Source organism: Acinonyx jubatus, chromosome D1 (assembly GCF_027475565.1).
Source record: "Acinonyx jubatus isolate Ajub_Pintada_27869175 chromosome D1, VMU_Ajub_asm_v1.0, whole genome shotgun sequence".
Lineage (NCBI taxonomy): Eukaryota > Metazoa > Chordata > Mammalia > Carnivora > Felidae > Acinonyx > Acinonyx jubatus.
Window position 1 is genome coordinate 73,994,043 of NC_069390.1, and position 16,090 is coordinate 74,010,132.

The window sequence follows — 16,090 nt, forward strand, 5'->3', positions numbered from 1 at the left end:
CATCAGAACAACCTTTTGGGGTAGATGATGTGATTTCCAATATAGTTTAAGAAAACGAGACCAAAGTAACGTAAGTGACTTGGCCAGTGTCTTCTTGCAGTAAGTGGCCATGATGAGTCTTGAACGCAAATCTTCTAGGGCTTGTATTTTGTGACCACAGTATGTGCCATTTAATCCTCGGGACAAATTCTTAAAAGATAAATTAGTATCATCTCTGTTATTGGGTGGTATTAATACGCAGAATTTAAAAATCCATTTGATAGGAATAAATGATTTAATGAGTAAGAGAAGGAGCAGGGGAAACTTCCGTACAGTAGGATTGCGATTGGTAAGTGTAGGAGGAAGAATGGAAATAGAAAATGCTTTTTGGCAAACGCCACAGTTAATGTTTCAAACAGCCATCAGTGGTTACTCAGGAGCAAACGTATAGTAAGGAACATGATACTTACATATATAGCCTCAACTGTCTCTCCACCAGATACTTAACAAAGGAGAAGCGGAGAGACCTGGTAGACATCACCCAACCAAGTGATCAAAATTAACATCAGCAGCTGGCAGTAAGACATGTTAACACAATTTAATACACTGAGAAAGTCGCATCATCACTTCTGCGGTGTTCTTGCCAAAAATGCATACTCTTAGTGCAACTACAAGGAAAGATTAAGTAAATCCATATCGAGGGACGTTCTACAAAATAACTGACCAGTAGTTTAAAAAAAAAAAATCAAGAGGTTGAAAAGAAAGGCACAGACTGAGGAACTGTCCCAGATTAGAGGAGTCAAAGGAGGCATTACGATTTCAGCAGTGGTGAAAATGTAGTTCACAGACCTTCAGCTCCCGTATTCTGAATTCATTTGCATGGCTGCTTCTGGCCAGTGGCTGAACGTGGCATGGACATTAAGGCAGGCCTATTCCTGAGACACAGACTTTCGCTTAAGAACTCCTCAGAGGTCTTACTGAATCAGTCTCTTTAGACCGCATGGCGGTCATCTGCCCAATTTCCCTCTCTCCATTAATTGTCAGATTTGCATGGAAGTCTGTCTGAAGTGCTCCCAGCTTTTACTGGCTCCCTCCCATTTTACCTCACACAGGCATCTCCTAACAAAATCTTTGTGGGTTTAATCCTGTCTTGTCCTCTGCTTCTTGGAGGATCCAGAGATATACAACTGTTGAAAGCAATGGGTTGTCCTTGAATTGGGTCCTGGTTCAGAAAATGGACATTAGTGGAGTACTTGACAAAATTTGAATAAGGTCTGTAGATTAGTTAAAAGTATTGTGCGAATGTTAATTTCTTGGTTTTGGTCGTTGTGTTGTGACTGACACTTAGAGGAGCTGGGGAAAGAGTACAGTATACAGGAATTCTAAGTCTGAAATTACTTACAAATAAGTTAAAAAATTAAGAAAATTATATGCAAGAGAAAAGTCACTCTATCACATCTAAGGAGGTAAAAGTAACCTATGTTTTCCTATGCTCCTGAAGCAAATAAGATGAGAAATACTCAAAGCAATCTGAAAAAATAGTGTCCCCCCCCCGTCTTTTGAGGTTTAACTTAGAATAAAGTATAACCATCCAAGTGTAACATGTGAGGAATTTTTACATATGTATACACCTGTGTCATCATTATACAGATCAAAATACAGATCATTTCTAGCACCCTTGCAGGCTCCTTGTGTCCCATCCTAGTCATTAACCTACAGAAAGATGACCCCTATTTTAACCTCTCTAATCATAGATTGGTCTTGCTTGTTTTTGAGTTTCATATAAATGGAATTTTGTAGTGTGTTCTCTTTTTTGTCTTTTTTCCCTTGATACATTGTGAGATTTATCAGGTTTGTATATGAATTTTCAGAGACCTTCAGAAAAATTGTGAGGACTGAATTTAATCTTGCTCATTTTTTCTTTGTTTAGTACTTCCTTGTTCATCAGTCCCCACTCACAAAAAATACTGGTTTAAGCCAAAATTTCCTCATTCCACATGTTTTAGCATGTCAGAAAGTTAGGAGCCATATGGAATAAGGAAACCAGATTCTTCCTTTGGATCTGCCAACAGATCCTGTCGCTTAGGTCAAGTCCTTTAACCCAAAAGGCTTTTTGATTCTTCATTTGTAAAATGAGGAAGACAGGGTCGCCTGGGTGGCTTAGTGGGTTAAGCATCTTTAAGCGGTGGACTCTTGGGGTGCCTCAGTCGGTTACGCCTCTGACTCCTGCTCAGGTCATGATCTCACGGTTCATGAGTTCGAACCCCGCATTGGGCTCTGTGCTGACAACTCAGCCTGAAGCCTGCTTCAGATTCTGTGTCTCCCTCTCTCTCTGCCCCTCCCCCACTTGCACTCTCTGTCTCTGTCTCTCTCCCTCTCTCTCAATAAACAAACATTTAAGGGGCCGACTCTTGATTTTAGCTCAGGTCATGATCTTGTGAGATCAAGACCCCTGCATCAGGCTCTGCACTGACATCGCAGAGCCTGCTTGGGATTCTCTCACGCTCTCTCTCTCTCTCTGCCCCTCCCCTGCTTGCAAAAAAAAAAATGAGGGAGGGGCGCCTGGGTGGCACAGTCGGTTAAGCGTCCGACTTCAGCCAGGTCACGATCTCACGGTCCGTGAGTTCGAGCCCCGCGTCGGGCTCTGGGCTGATGGCTCGGAGCCTGGAGCCTGTTTCCGATTCTGTGTCTCCCTCTCTCTCTGCCCCTCCTCCATTCATGCTCTGTCTCTCTCTGTCCAAAAAAAAAAAAAAAAGTTGAAAAAAAAATGAGGGAGACAGCACTTCACCTACTGTTATCAAGGCCCTGTGAATATCAGATAAATGGGATGCATTGGAAAAGATTTTCAAATGCAAGCCGTTATTTCTTTTTGGACTCAGAGTCCTATTAGATAACTTTAAATCCTCCTAGCCCAAAACAATATCCATCCATAGCATGTGCAATACTGCCTGGTAGTTATTTGTTAAGTTAGTTTGAATATTAAAATAAAACGATAACCTCTGTCCTTCAGTTGTTAGGAATCTAGCTAGAAAGGGCACACTGTAATAGATGAAAAACTAGAGGAAGGTAATACCAAGACAACATTAGATTGGTCCCCATGTGAATGTAAAGGTAATATTCATCATAGGTGAGCAAGTCAGGAATGGGGTGGTGGGTGGGTAAGGCAAAAATTGATAGAGTCTCATGAAGAAGTGGGTCATAAGCTAACTTCCGAAAGCTCTGAGTATCCATGTTACAACCTAGGGTGGAGAGTGACAACACCTGGTCAACGGCATTAGAAGAGTAGATCTGAGAATCTAAACACCTGACTCATCCAAACAACAGAATTATTCTCAGAAAATTTTTAAATGGTTGTTGATTTTTTAAAAAAATCACACCATAGTAATTATTAAAGAATTGTTGAAGGTTGATGTGATTCCATATGATACAGTGACACTTGGCGATCAAGTTATACACAGCAGACTGAGAGTTGAATCTAGGGAGCAGGAGCCTTTTACAATTACAGCAGTCTTGCTGGTTATGAACAAGTTATCAGCGTTCTCGAGTGTAACATTGTAATTGTGAAAACATTTATGCTAACACATTTTTTTTTAAGTCTTTGTGCTTTTTTTACATTTAAGCTAGGTAAACTCTGTAAATCTTGATCAGAAGTCAGGTTCCAGATACTCTAGATAAACACACTGCTGTAATGGGGGAAAACGTTTCCAAGTAAATGCTACTTGTAAATATAAATCGACTTAGTCTATCTAAATTTTTTTTCATATGTATATAGTCCTTTAAATATGAACTGTTAAATACATTTTAAAAATTGTTCTAATCTTTGCTACCCTATTTTAATAGACATTTTTTTTTCTTTTCTTTTTTTAAATTCAGAATCTCTAAAGTACCCAGAAATGAAAAGAAAGGTAGGGAATGCTGGCAAGCTGAGATTGAGTCCTAATGAGGAAGCTTTCGTTTTAAAGGAAGATTATGAAAGAAGACGAAAACTAAGACTGCTGCAGGTAAGATTCATTTAGAACAATGTTTCAAATTCTTTGTCTTCCCCAAATTATTAGTGGGTTTATAGTAGAGAGTTCTAAATGTTGCATTTAAAGCCCTTTTCTGGGGTGCCTGGGTGGCTCAATCAATTGAGCCTCTGATTTTGGCTCAGGTCATGATCTCACAGTTTGTGGGTTTGAGCCCCGTGTTGGACTCTGTTGACAGGTCAGAGCCTGGAGCTGCTTCGGATTCTTTGTCTCCCTTTTTCTCTGCCCCTCCCCTGCTTGTGCTCTGTCTCCATCTCTCTCTCAAAAATGAATAAACATTAAAAACATTTTAAAAAATAAAGCCCTTTTCTGGCTGTACAAGAGCCCTGGTTCTTGTGTATTAACTAGTTTTGGAAAATTCGAAAAATAGGCTGTAATAGTAAACAGATGAAGAAGAGTTTGAGCTTAGGGATTATTTGACTTGATAATTATTTGAAAATCGTTCTTTAAACATTTTTTAAATTATGTGTTACTGATGAGGATTCGAGTAGGAAGATTAGAATGGCTTTGAAGACTTACTGGAAAGATTATTAGCTGCTGCAACAGACTGATTAAGAAGTTGTAGATTATTCTTTTCTAGAGGTCTTCTCAGAGTAAGATATTTAAGTCCTCGTGAAGCGTGTTGTAGGTGCCATTCTGTCTAGAATTGGGGATGATGTACCACAAACATGGACTTCTCATCCAGCTCTGTCTGTATTCACCTGGGCTGGAAATTTTGTTGATCATCCTTACCTTTTTAACCTCTTATAGGTTATTAAAATGACCATGGTAATCCTGTTAGTGCTTAGATTGGAGAGAAGAAGATAGTAGCTAATGAGTTAGAACTTTAGAAGTAGTCTTGAGGGTTTAACTTCTTACATCACTTGGATTTTCTGCTTTCCGTAGGCCTTACCTAATATATGGATATTCAGGAAAATTGATATACCTGAGGAGAATTCATTTAAGTTCCTATTTCCAAGTGGCTTTTCAGAAAACTTGAAGTAAGCCTCTTTTCATATAATCTGTTAAATATGCATTCTTTAGGTTCGAGAACAAGAAAGGGATATCGCCTTTCAGATAAGAGAAGATATAAAACACAGGAGAAATCAGCAATTAGCCCGTTTGGCAGAGGAACTAAGGACAGAATGGAAAGAATCACAAACTCAGAAAATAAAGACCTTGGAAAAACTGTATTTGGCAAGTTTAAGAAATATGGGAGAGGGACACCAACAAGCCAAAGAAAATGTAAGTGAACACTTACTGACCGCCTGTCTGGTAGTAGTGGTTAGAAGTAAGTTACAGTTATTCAGTGTTGTCTGGTATGAATGTTTGCACGTATAGAATTTATTTGGGGCAGCCTAAACTTATGTTTTCTACGGTCTTTTTTTTTCTTTATTTAAAGTGGTTGACATACAATATTTTATTAGTTTCAGGTGTACAACATTGTGGTTCAACAATTACCTTATGGGTGCTCACCCTGATAAGGGTAGTTACCGTCTGTCGCCTACAGAGTTATCACGATAGTGTTGATTATATTCTCTATGATGTATTTTTTCATTCCTATGACTTATTCTATAGTGACAAGTTTGTACCTCTTAATCCCCTTCACCTATTTCACCCATCCCCCACCTACTCACCTCTGGCAACCACCAGTTCTCTATATTGATTAGTCGGTTTCTTATTTTTTTGTTTGTTCATTTGTTTTGTTTTTTTAGATTTCACATACAAGTGAAATCATAAGGTATTTGTCTTTCTCTGTCTGAATTATTTTACTTAGCACATTACCCGTAGGCTTTCCATGCTGTTAGAAATGGCAAGATCTCTCTTTTTTTTTTTTATGACAGATATTCCATTGTATATATACATACACTATAGTTTCTTTATCCACTTATCTGTCAGTGGACACTTAGGCTACTTCTGTATCTTGGCTATTATAATAAATCTGCAGTAAACATAGGGGTACATATATCTCTTCAAATTGGTGTTTTCATTTTCTTTGGGTAAATACCCAGCAGTAGAATTACTGGTATTTTTTATTTTTAATTTTTTGAAGAATCTCCCTGCTGTTTCCACAGTGACTGCACCAATTTACGTTTCCACCAACAGTGCGCAAGGATTCTCTTTTCTCTATATCCTCACCAGCACTTGTTATTTCTTTTTGATACTTGCCATTCTGACAGGTGTCAGGTGATACCTCATTGTGCTTTTGATTTGCATTTCTTTAATTAGTGATGTGGAGCATCTTTTTGTGTGTCTGTTGGCCAGCCATGTGTCTTCTTTGGAAAACTGTCTAAGTCCTCTGCATATTTTTAAATTGGATTATTTGATTTTTGTTGTTTTGGGTTGTATGAGTACCTTATATAGTTGAGATTAATGCCTTATCTGATATATCATTTATCGGTATCTTCTCCCATTCAGTAGATTACCTTTTCGTTTTTTGATGGTTTCCTTCACTGTGAAAAAGCTTTTTAGTTTGATGTAATCCAGTTGCTTATTTTTGCTTTTGTTTTCCTTGCCTAAGGAAACATATCCAGCAAAATAATGCTGAGGCGGATTTCCAAGAGATTACTACTTATGTTTTCTTTTAGGAATTTAATGGTTTCAGGTCTTACATTTAGGTCTTTAATCCATTTGGGGTTAATTTTTGTATCTGGTTCAAGAAAGTGGTCCCGTTTGAATCTTTTGCATGTGGCAGTCCAATTTCCGACACTACTGAAGAGACTGTCTTTTCTCCATTGTATATTCTTGTTTACTTTGTCACAGATTAATTGACCATATAAACATGGGTTTATTTCTGTGTTCTGTATTCTGTTCCATTGATCTGTGTGTGTGTGTTTGTGTCACTACCATACTGTATTGATTACTATAGTTTTGTAATACAGTTTGAAATCAGCAAGTGTGATGCTTCCAGGTTTCTTCTTCTTTCTTAAGATTGCTTTGGCTATTTGGAGTCTTTGTGATTCTGTACAAATTTTAGAATTATTTGTTCTAGTTCTGTGGAAAATATTGTTGGTATTTTGATAGGGATTGCATTGACTCTGTAGATTGCTTTGGGTAGTTTGGACATTTTAACAATATTAATTTTTCCAGTTCTTGAACATTGTATACCTTTCCATTTATTTGTGTCATCTTCAGTTTCTTTCATTGGTGTTTTATAATTTTCAGAGTATAATTCTCTTCACGCCTTGGTTACATTTATTCCTGGGTATTTTATTCTTTGTGATATAATTGTAAATGGGATTGTTTTCCTAATTTCTTTTTGTCCTACTTTGTTATTAAGGTACAGAAATGCAACAGAATTGTGTATATTAATTGTGTATCCTGCAGCTTTACTGAATTCATTTATTTTAATAGTTTTTTGGTGGAGTCTTTAGGGTTTTCTATATGTAAAATCATGTCATCTGCAAATACTGACAGTTTACCTGTTCCTTTCCAGTTTGGATGCCTTTTATCTCTTGTGTGATTTCTGTGGCTAGGAATTCCAGTACTGTGTTGAATAAAAGAGTAGCCATCCTTGTTTCTGATCTTAGAGGAAGCGCTTTCAACTTTCACCATGGAATATGATGTTAGTTGTGGGTTTCTCATAAATCGCCTTTTGTTATGTTGAGATATGTTCCCTGTGAACCCATTTTGTTGAGAGTTTTTGTCATGAATAGATGTTGAATTTTGTCAAATGCTTTTCCTACATCTGTTGAAATTGATCATATGGTCTTTATTCTTCATTTTGTTAATGTGCTGTATTATAGTAATTGAGTTGTACTTTTTGAACATCCTTCATTCCTGGTATGAGTCCTGTTTGATCATGGTAAATAATTCTTTTAATGTATTGTTGAATTCAATTTGCTGATATTTTGTTGAGAATTTTTGCATCTATGTTGATGAGGGATTTTGGCCTATGATTTTTCTTTTCCTGTAGCTTCTGTCTGGTTGTGGTACAGGGTTATGCTGGCCTTATAGAATGCATTTGGAAGCATTCCTCCCTCTTCTATTTTATGGAATAGTTTGAGAATGGTAAGTATTAATTCTTTTTTAAATGTTTGGTAGAAATTCACCAGAAGCCATCTAGTCCTGGACTTCTATTTTGGGGGAGCTTTTTTTTTTTTTATTATTAATTCAACTTTAATGTTAGTAATCAGTCTGCTCATGTTTTCTCTTTCTTCCTGATTCAATCTTGGAAGATTGTTTCTGGGAATTTATCCAATTTTTTCTAAGTTGTCCATTTTGTTGGTGTATAATTTTTCATAGTAGTCTTTTCTAATTCTTTGTTTTTCTGTGGTGTAAGTTGTCTTTCAGATTTTATTCACTTAAATGCTCTTTCTTTTTTCTTGATGAGTCTGGCTAAATGTTTCTCAATTCTGTTTATCTTTTCAAAGAACCAGCTTAGTTTCATTGATCTTTTTTTTAATCTCTATTTCATTTATTTCCACTCTGATCTCTATGTCCTTATTTTTACTAACATTTGGCTTTGCTGCTTCTTGTTTTTTAGTTCCTTTAGGTATAAGATTGGTTATTTATTTGATATTTTTCTTGTTTCTTGAGAGAGGCCTGTATTGCTTTTAACTTCCGTCTTAGAACTGCTTTTGCTGCATCTCAGAGAATTTGTGTTTCCATTTTCATTTTTCTCTATTTTTTTATTTCCTCTTTGACTTTTTCATTGACCCATCTGTTGATTATCTTTAGTGTGGTTCTTTTTTTTTTCTTACCCCCAGTTTTTTTCTTGTAATTGATTTCTAGTTCTATACTGTTGTGGTCAGAAAGGTGCTTGATATGATTTCACTTCTTAAATTTAATGAGACATGTTTTGTGGCCTAACATGTGATCTATCCTGGTGGATGTTCCATATGAACTTGAAAAGAATGTGTATTCTGCATTGTTTTTTGTTTTTTGTTTTTTTTAGATAGAATGTTTTCTCTCTATATTTTAAGTCCATCTGTCTGGATGATCTATCTGTGTATGTAAGTGGCTGTTAATATTTACTTTATATATTTATATGTTCCTATGTTGGGTGCATATATATTTACAGTTGTTATAGCCTCTTTTCATTATGTAATGCCTTTCTTTATTTCTTGGTATAGTCTTTGTTTTAAAGTCTGTTTGTCTGATAAAAGTATTGTTACCTGGCTTTTTTTCCCTTTTTCTTCCATTTGTATAGAATATCTTCTTTCAGCCTTAACTTTCAGTCTGTATGTGTCTTTAGATCTGAAGTGGGTCTCTTGTAGGCAGCATGTAAATGGGTCATAGTTTTTATCCATTCACCCATGTCTTTTTTTTTTATTATGTTTGTTTATTTTGAGAGAGCGTGAGCGGGGGAGGGGCAGAGAGAAAGGGAGACAATCTGAAGAAGGCTCCAGGCTCTGAGCTGTCATCACAGAGGGGCTCCAACCTGTAAGTTTTGAGGTCATGACCTGAGCCAAAGTCAGATGCTCAACTGACTGAGCCAGGCGCCCCAGCACCCCATGTCTTTTTGATTGGAACATTTAGTTCATTTACATTTAAAATAATTATTGACAGGTATGTACTTATTGCCATTTTGTTATTTTCTGGTTGTTTTTTGTAGTTTTTCCTGTGTTCCTTTCTTCCTCTCTTGCTCTCTTTGTGTTTTGATGACTTTCTTTAGTGTTATGCTTGGATTTGTTTCTATTTTGTGTGTCTATTATAGGTTTTTGGGTTTTGGTTATGAGCTTCATATATAGTATTCTGTATATATAGCAGTCTGTATTAAGTTGATGGTTGCTTAAGTTCAGACATTCTAAAAACACTAAATTTGTACTCCCCCTTTTACATTTTATGTGTGGTATAATATTTTACATTATTTCATGTGTCCCTTAACTAATTATTGTAGATATAATTGATTTTATTACTTTTATCCCGTAACCTTCATACTAGCTTTATAAGTGATCAACCAGTGGAATTTTTTCCTTTCATAGTTTTCTTGCTTCTAGTTATGGCTTTTTCTTTTCCACTTAAAGAAATCTCTCTAACATTTCTTGTAAGGCTGGTTTCAAGGTGATGATTTAATTGTTGATGTTTTAATTGTGTATCTTGGTGTGAGCCTCCTTGGTTTCATGTTGTTAGGTCCTCTGTGTGCTTACTGGACCTGGAAGTCTGTTTACCTCCCTAGGTTAGGAAAGTTTTCAGCTATTGTTTGTTCAAATGTGTTTTTCTGTTCCCCTTTATTCTCCTCTGGGACCCCTGTAATGTGAATGCTATTATGCTTGAAGGTATCTTGGGTCCCTTAACCTATCCTCATTATTTTTATTATTATTCATTTTTATTTTTGCTGTTTAGCTTGGGTGCTTTCCGCTACCCTTTTTTCCAGCCAACTGATTCATTCTTCCGCATCCTTTAATTTGCTGTTGATTCCCTCTAGTGTATTTTTCTTTTTCTTTTTAAGTTTATTTATTTATTTTTAGAGAGAGAGCATGAGTGCAGGAGAAGGGCAGAGAGAGGGAGAGACAGAATCCTAATCAGGCTCTGTGCTGTCAGCAAGGAGCCATGCACAGGGCTTAAACTCCCAAACTGTGAGATCAGATCATGACCTGAACCGAAATCATCTTCACCAACTGAGACACCCAGGTGCCCTGTGGTTGGTTCTTTTTTATATTTTCTATCTCTTTTTTTTTTCAACGTTTATTTATTTTTGGGACAGAGAGAGAGCATGAACGGGGAGGGGCAGAGAGAGAGGGAGACACAGAATTGGAAACAGGCTCCAGGCTCTGAGCCATCAGCCCAGAGCCTGATGCGGGGCTCGAACTCACGGACCGCGAGATCGTGATTTGGCTGAAGTCGGACGCTTAACCGACTGCGCCACCCAGGCGCCCCTCTATCTCTTTTTTAAGTTCTCACTGAATTCATCTACTCTTAAATTTGGTGAGCTTCCTCCTCACCATTACGTTGAACCCTTTACCAGCTATATTGCCTGTCTCCATTTTGTTTAGTTGTTTTTTTTTTTTTTTCTTTCTGTGGTTTTGCCTTGTTCCTTTTATTTAGAACATATTTCTCCATCCCCTTCTTTTGTCTGACTTTCTGTGTTTGTTTCTGGGAGTTAGGTGGAACAATTCCCTCTCCTGGTCTTGAGGGAGTGGCCTTATGTAGGAATGTCCCCAGAGTAGACTGAGTGTGCCCAGCAACTATTGCTGGCCAGCTGGAGCTGGTGTGGTCATAGCCCAGGGGCCTGATGCGCTGTACTGCAGGGCCGCCCTGGCACGAAGACTGAACTGGAGCAGGCTGGGGTTCCTGGGGTGCTCCATGCTGGGGCTGCCCCAGCAGATCTGCCTCAATTTTTTATATATTAGTATAATTTAATAATCCTGCTAGATGCATTTCCTAATAAGAATCACTTATTAGGAAAGTAAAATCTGTCTTTAACATATGATGTTTAAATTGGAAGTATTCTCTTCCAGTACTTACTTATCTGGGTAAATAAAATAACCTTCTGAATCAGAAGTTGTTTGTTGCAAGCATTTTGGATAGATTTCATTGGGCTGAATGCAGATTTCCCATTTATGATTCTTCATACCTCTAGAACATGTATAGTGGAATATGTATACACTTGGATTTCATTCACAAACAGTAACAGTTCTTTGATGATTTTCAGAAAGACAAAGTAGAACGTAGTGTTTAAGACTATTCCCAAGCCATGTGTTGTTTATTGTGATTTATGGTTGGAAAATACTAGATTGTGGTCCCGGATACAGTCGCACAAAATAAACAACCTGGTTCCAAAGAAGGAAGGTCTTTGATATCAAACAATTAGTGAAGAAAATAAACATCCTTGAAGTATGTGACAATGATATGTGGTCCTTGATCCCTGAGATTAGTCTGTTTTTAGTATAGCCTTAGGATTGTGACATCTGATTTTTGTAGTTTTATTTATGCCGTTAACTTTATGCTTTAAGTGCAGTGTTTCCTAAACCTCAGTCATTTGAATACCTTTGTGATTTTTGCCCTGGCTGGAGAACCACCCATATTATTTGTTTGGCATGTTAATCTTGTTTAACATAACATTTTAAGTAATATATATTTTTAGGAACCTGATTTGAATGCTCTGGCACGGCGGGCAGCAGAAAGAAAAAGAAAAGCAGAAATGAGACATAAAGAGGCTCTGAAATTACAGAAAAATCAAAAAGAAGAACTAATGAAACAAAAAGCCTGGTAAAATAATAATGATTTTTACCATATTTTCCACTGAAACCGATAGGGCTAGAAGTAGAGAATACATCGGATACTATTTAAACAGATATTAAATATAAGTCATGTAGTATATCAATTGATTTGTTAAACTTGGTTTAAAAATAATGTCTCGAGGGGCTCCTGGGTGGCTGAGTCGGTTAAGCGTCCAGCTTGTGATCTTAGCTCAGGTCTTGATCTCAGGGTTGTGAGTTCAAGCCCCATGTTGGGCTCCATGCTGGGTGTGAAGTCTACTTAAAAATAAAATGAAATAAAAATAATGCGGTGGGGGTTTGGTTTGCCTAGGTGAGCAAATTAACAAATGAGCTTTCTCTTCTAGTATGACTTTAGCAATTCCTTAGTTTCTGGAAAAATGTATGGCTAGTTCAGAATGAATGTCCTCCCAAATCTGTCTGCCTCCGATATAAAAAAAAAAGAAAAATCAGTGCAGTTAAGAGCATGGAAAGAGACTCAGACTATTGACAAATCATTTAATGTGTATTTTTGCATGTTTTAAAAGTGATGGAGCCTCTTACTAGTCAACAGTGCTCATTTTATACAGTGGCCCACCTTTATCAACATTTCTAGTTTTTTTACTCTAAATCATTGTAAATTAAGAAGCATTAGTTTGTTGGATCAGTTTCAGCATAGGACTTCATGTCTTTAGCTACACCTCTTTTACTTGTAAACATGTTCTTACATGTCCATTGTGTAGAGACTTTTTATTAAATGGCATATTGAGCCTGTGGGATCCAACTGGAGGATTTCTTGCCTTTTATATTTTAGACCTTAAAGGTTGTGCTATAATATTACCTGGGAGATTAATTTAGGACATCTCTTGTTTTTTTTCAAGGCATATAACAGCTCGAAAGGAAGCATTACTTGTGGAAAAAGAGAGATCTGCCAAAATTACAAGTCTGCCACCACCACCTCCAACTCTTTTTGAGGTGAATTACTTTGACTGTTGAGAAGAACTGGCTTATAATAATTCTTTATTATTAGAATTCAATGCAGGTCAAAATTTCATTTGTTTAAACTTAATTTTTAAATTTGCAGGTAACACACGTCTAGAGTATTTAAAAATAATCCTAGATACTTTTTTACCCCTTCTTTAGTATATATCTCTGATGTATAAGGATTTTTTTTTTTAAGCACAGTACTAATATTCGTGATATCTAACACCCAGTCTGTATTCAATTTTCAGCAGTTGTCTGGTTTTTTTTAGTTGTTTCAAAAGCTATGTTTTTGATTTTTAAAAAACTATAAATGGTTTGGTCTTAAAAATGCCCTTTATTTATTGGGGGAAAAAACCTGGATTACTTACCCTGCCAACTTCTTACATTCAAGATTTGGGCATTGTAAATGGTTAGCCTCTTAGAGGTAAAGAAGTTTGGTTTAGATAAATTAATAAATTTACATGAGATTACTTAAAGTGGATGAGAGACGTCTATTTCTCTGTGGGAGTAATATGTGTGCTTTTGTGATTTGGAACTTATTTTAGAAAAGACGAAGTGGAAATTAATTTTAAAAGGTATTGGTTCTTCTTTTGTTTTACAGTAGTTTGTTGTAGTTATTGAAATGGCTGTTTGGGTGATTATCACAATTACAGTTATTTTTATCTAAAAAGTAGAAATTAAAAAACCATTACATACAGGGCTATCTAATTTCATTGCATATACAAGTATATCTTATATAGGTAAGATCAGCAGAGGTACCAGATGTTGGCCTCTTAAGGCTTTGATTTTGTCAGCCTTCCTGCTTTTAGGTGGAGCCATCTGCCACGTGACATTTGATCCAAAAGATTCAAATGGGAGCATTTCAGATTTCGCTCACTCCCTCAAGTACCGTCTCCCTCAGTACCTCGTTAACACACAAGAAGTATTTTATCCATGATGCCTTTTGATTACTTTTATTGTAATTCCTGATGTTCTAACAAGTCAGGGTCAAATACTTACAAAAAGCAAACAAAGCATTATCTGTGTAAGTGATTTGACAAATAGGGATTGTATACAAATGTGTAGTTGTACTTTTCCCCCCAACTTTTTATTATGAAAATTTTCAAAATACAGAGAAGTTAAAAGGCAAGTACAGTACAATGAGTAGCTGTTTACACCTACATGTGTGTATAGATTTCAAAGAGTTGTGTGTATAAATGCATACATTTGAATATAAATTGTAGCATATTTTATGCTTCTTATAAGAATAAGGACATTCTCTTATGCAATGACAGTATCACACTAAGGAAATTAATATTGATTTTTTATACCATTTAGTATATAGTCCATAATTAAGATTCTCCAGTTGTCCCTAAATTGTTTTACTTTACAACTTTGTTTTATGTTTGTATTTATATTTATATTTATATTTATACATGTATAAAATCTATTGTCAAGTTAGCTTATAGTGTATACAGTGTGCTCTTGGTTTGTAGAAACAACTTCTTTCTTTTTTAAATAGGATTCCAGTTGGGCTTCACCCATTGCTTCTGCGTGTTTTGTCTTAGTCTCTCTCAATCTAGAACATTCTGTCACTCAACCCTACTCAATTTTCGTATTTCAGACTTTTTGAGGAGACTAGTTTCTTATATTCTGTTTGTCTCACTTGGTTATGGTGGTGAATACAAGACATCTCTATTAAACAGGTATATTTTGCTCTGTTCAGTTATCAAGTAATCTGGGAGGTGATACTTTGGCACCAGACAGGTGTCTATCATCCATCTACGTTTATGCACTGTCTTACTTCTGTTTGAAAAAGGACAGCTTTCTCATCACTGGGCGTCCACCACCATAACCAAGTGCTCAAACTTAGAATCCGTAATAAGAGAGCAACTTGCCATTATGTACCTTCTGATGTGATGCAGTAAACTACACAGCATCACCAATTTAGTATTTTTGCCTAAGTATACTCTAGTTTCTCAACCTATATTCCCCATTAATAGAAATACAGTGAATGATTCTCATGTAAGAAAAATGAATAAGAATAACTGGTTAGATACAAAATTACTTTTTTTTATTGGGTTCAGCTTTAATTGAAAATACTGTTAACCTAATAATCCATTGTCTACGTTCCTTTTTCAGAACATTGAATTAAAGAAAACTTCTCATGTGAAAACCAGTAGTTCTACCTATCATCACCTCCACACTTTTGTGAATAGAGAGATGGACACAAACCAGGTGATTGACTTATTGTTGTTCATGATCCTCACTTTATTTCTGTTCATTGAAGTGAGTTATATGTGTAATTTGGCACTATACACATAAGCATAAACTATAGGAAAACAACTACCAATGTCATCACCAAAGAGTAATGTTATTCATACATTAATGAATTCATTGTAGCCTTTGTATATATAAGTATATACGCATACTTTTTTTTTTAATTTTTTTATATGTAATTTATTGTCAAATTGGTTTCCATACAACACCCAGTGCTCATCCCAACAGGTGCCCTCCTCAATGCCCATCACCCACTTTCCCCTCCCTCCCACCCCCTATCAACCCTCAGTTTGTTCTCAGTATTTAAGAGTCTCTTATGGTTTGCCTTCTTCCCTCTCTGTAACTTTTTTTCTCTCCCTTCCCCTCTCCCCTCGTCTTCTGTTAAGTTTCTCAGGATCCACATATGAGTGAAAACATATGGTATCTTTCTCTGCCTGACTTATTTCACTTAGCGTAACACTCTCCAGTTCCATCCACTTTGCTACAAAAGGCCATATTTCGTTCTTTCTCATTGCCAAGTAGTATTCCATTGTATATATAAACCACAACTTCTTTATCCATTCATCAGTTGATGGACATTTAGGCTCTTTCCATAATTTGGCTATTGTTGAAAGTGCTGCTATAAACATTGGGGTACGAGTGCCCCTATGCATCAGCACTCCTGTATCCCTTGGGTAAATTCCTAGCAGTGCTATTGCTGGGTCATAGGGTAGATCTATTTTT

At 36.4% G+C, this 16,090-nt stretch overlaps 1 protein-coding gene across 1 annotated transcript in view; it reads left to right on the forward strand.

Moving 5' to 3' along the window:
* Window positions 1-16,090, forward strand: part of CEP295 (centrosomal protein 295) — a 55,612-nt gene that overhangs the window by 717 nt on the left and 38,805 nt on the right. The window contains exons 2-6 of the mRNA XM_015082644.3: window positions 3,853-3,980; window positions 5,028-5,228; window positions 12,013-12,137; window positions 13,006-13,099; window positions 15,230-15,325. Coding sequence (XP_014938130.3) covers window positions 3,873-3,980; window positions 5,028-5,228; window positions 12,013-12,137; window positions 13,006-13,099; window positions 15,230-15,325 — 624 coding nt within the window. The 5' untranslated portion in view covers window positions 3,853-3,872. The remainder of the gene's footprint in view (window positions 1-3,852; window positions 3,981-5,027; window positions 5,229-12,012; window positions 12,138-13,005; window positions 13,100-15,229; window positions 15,326-16,090) is intronic.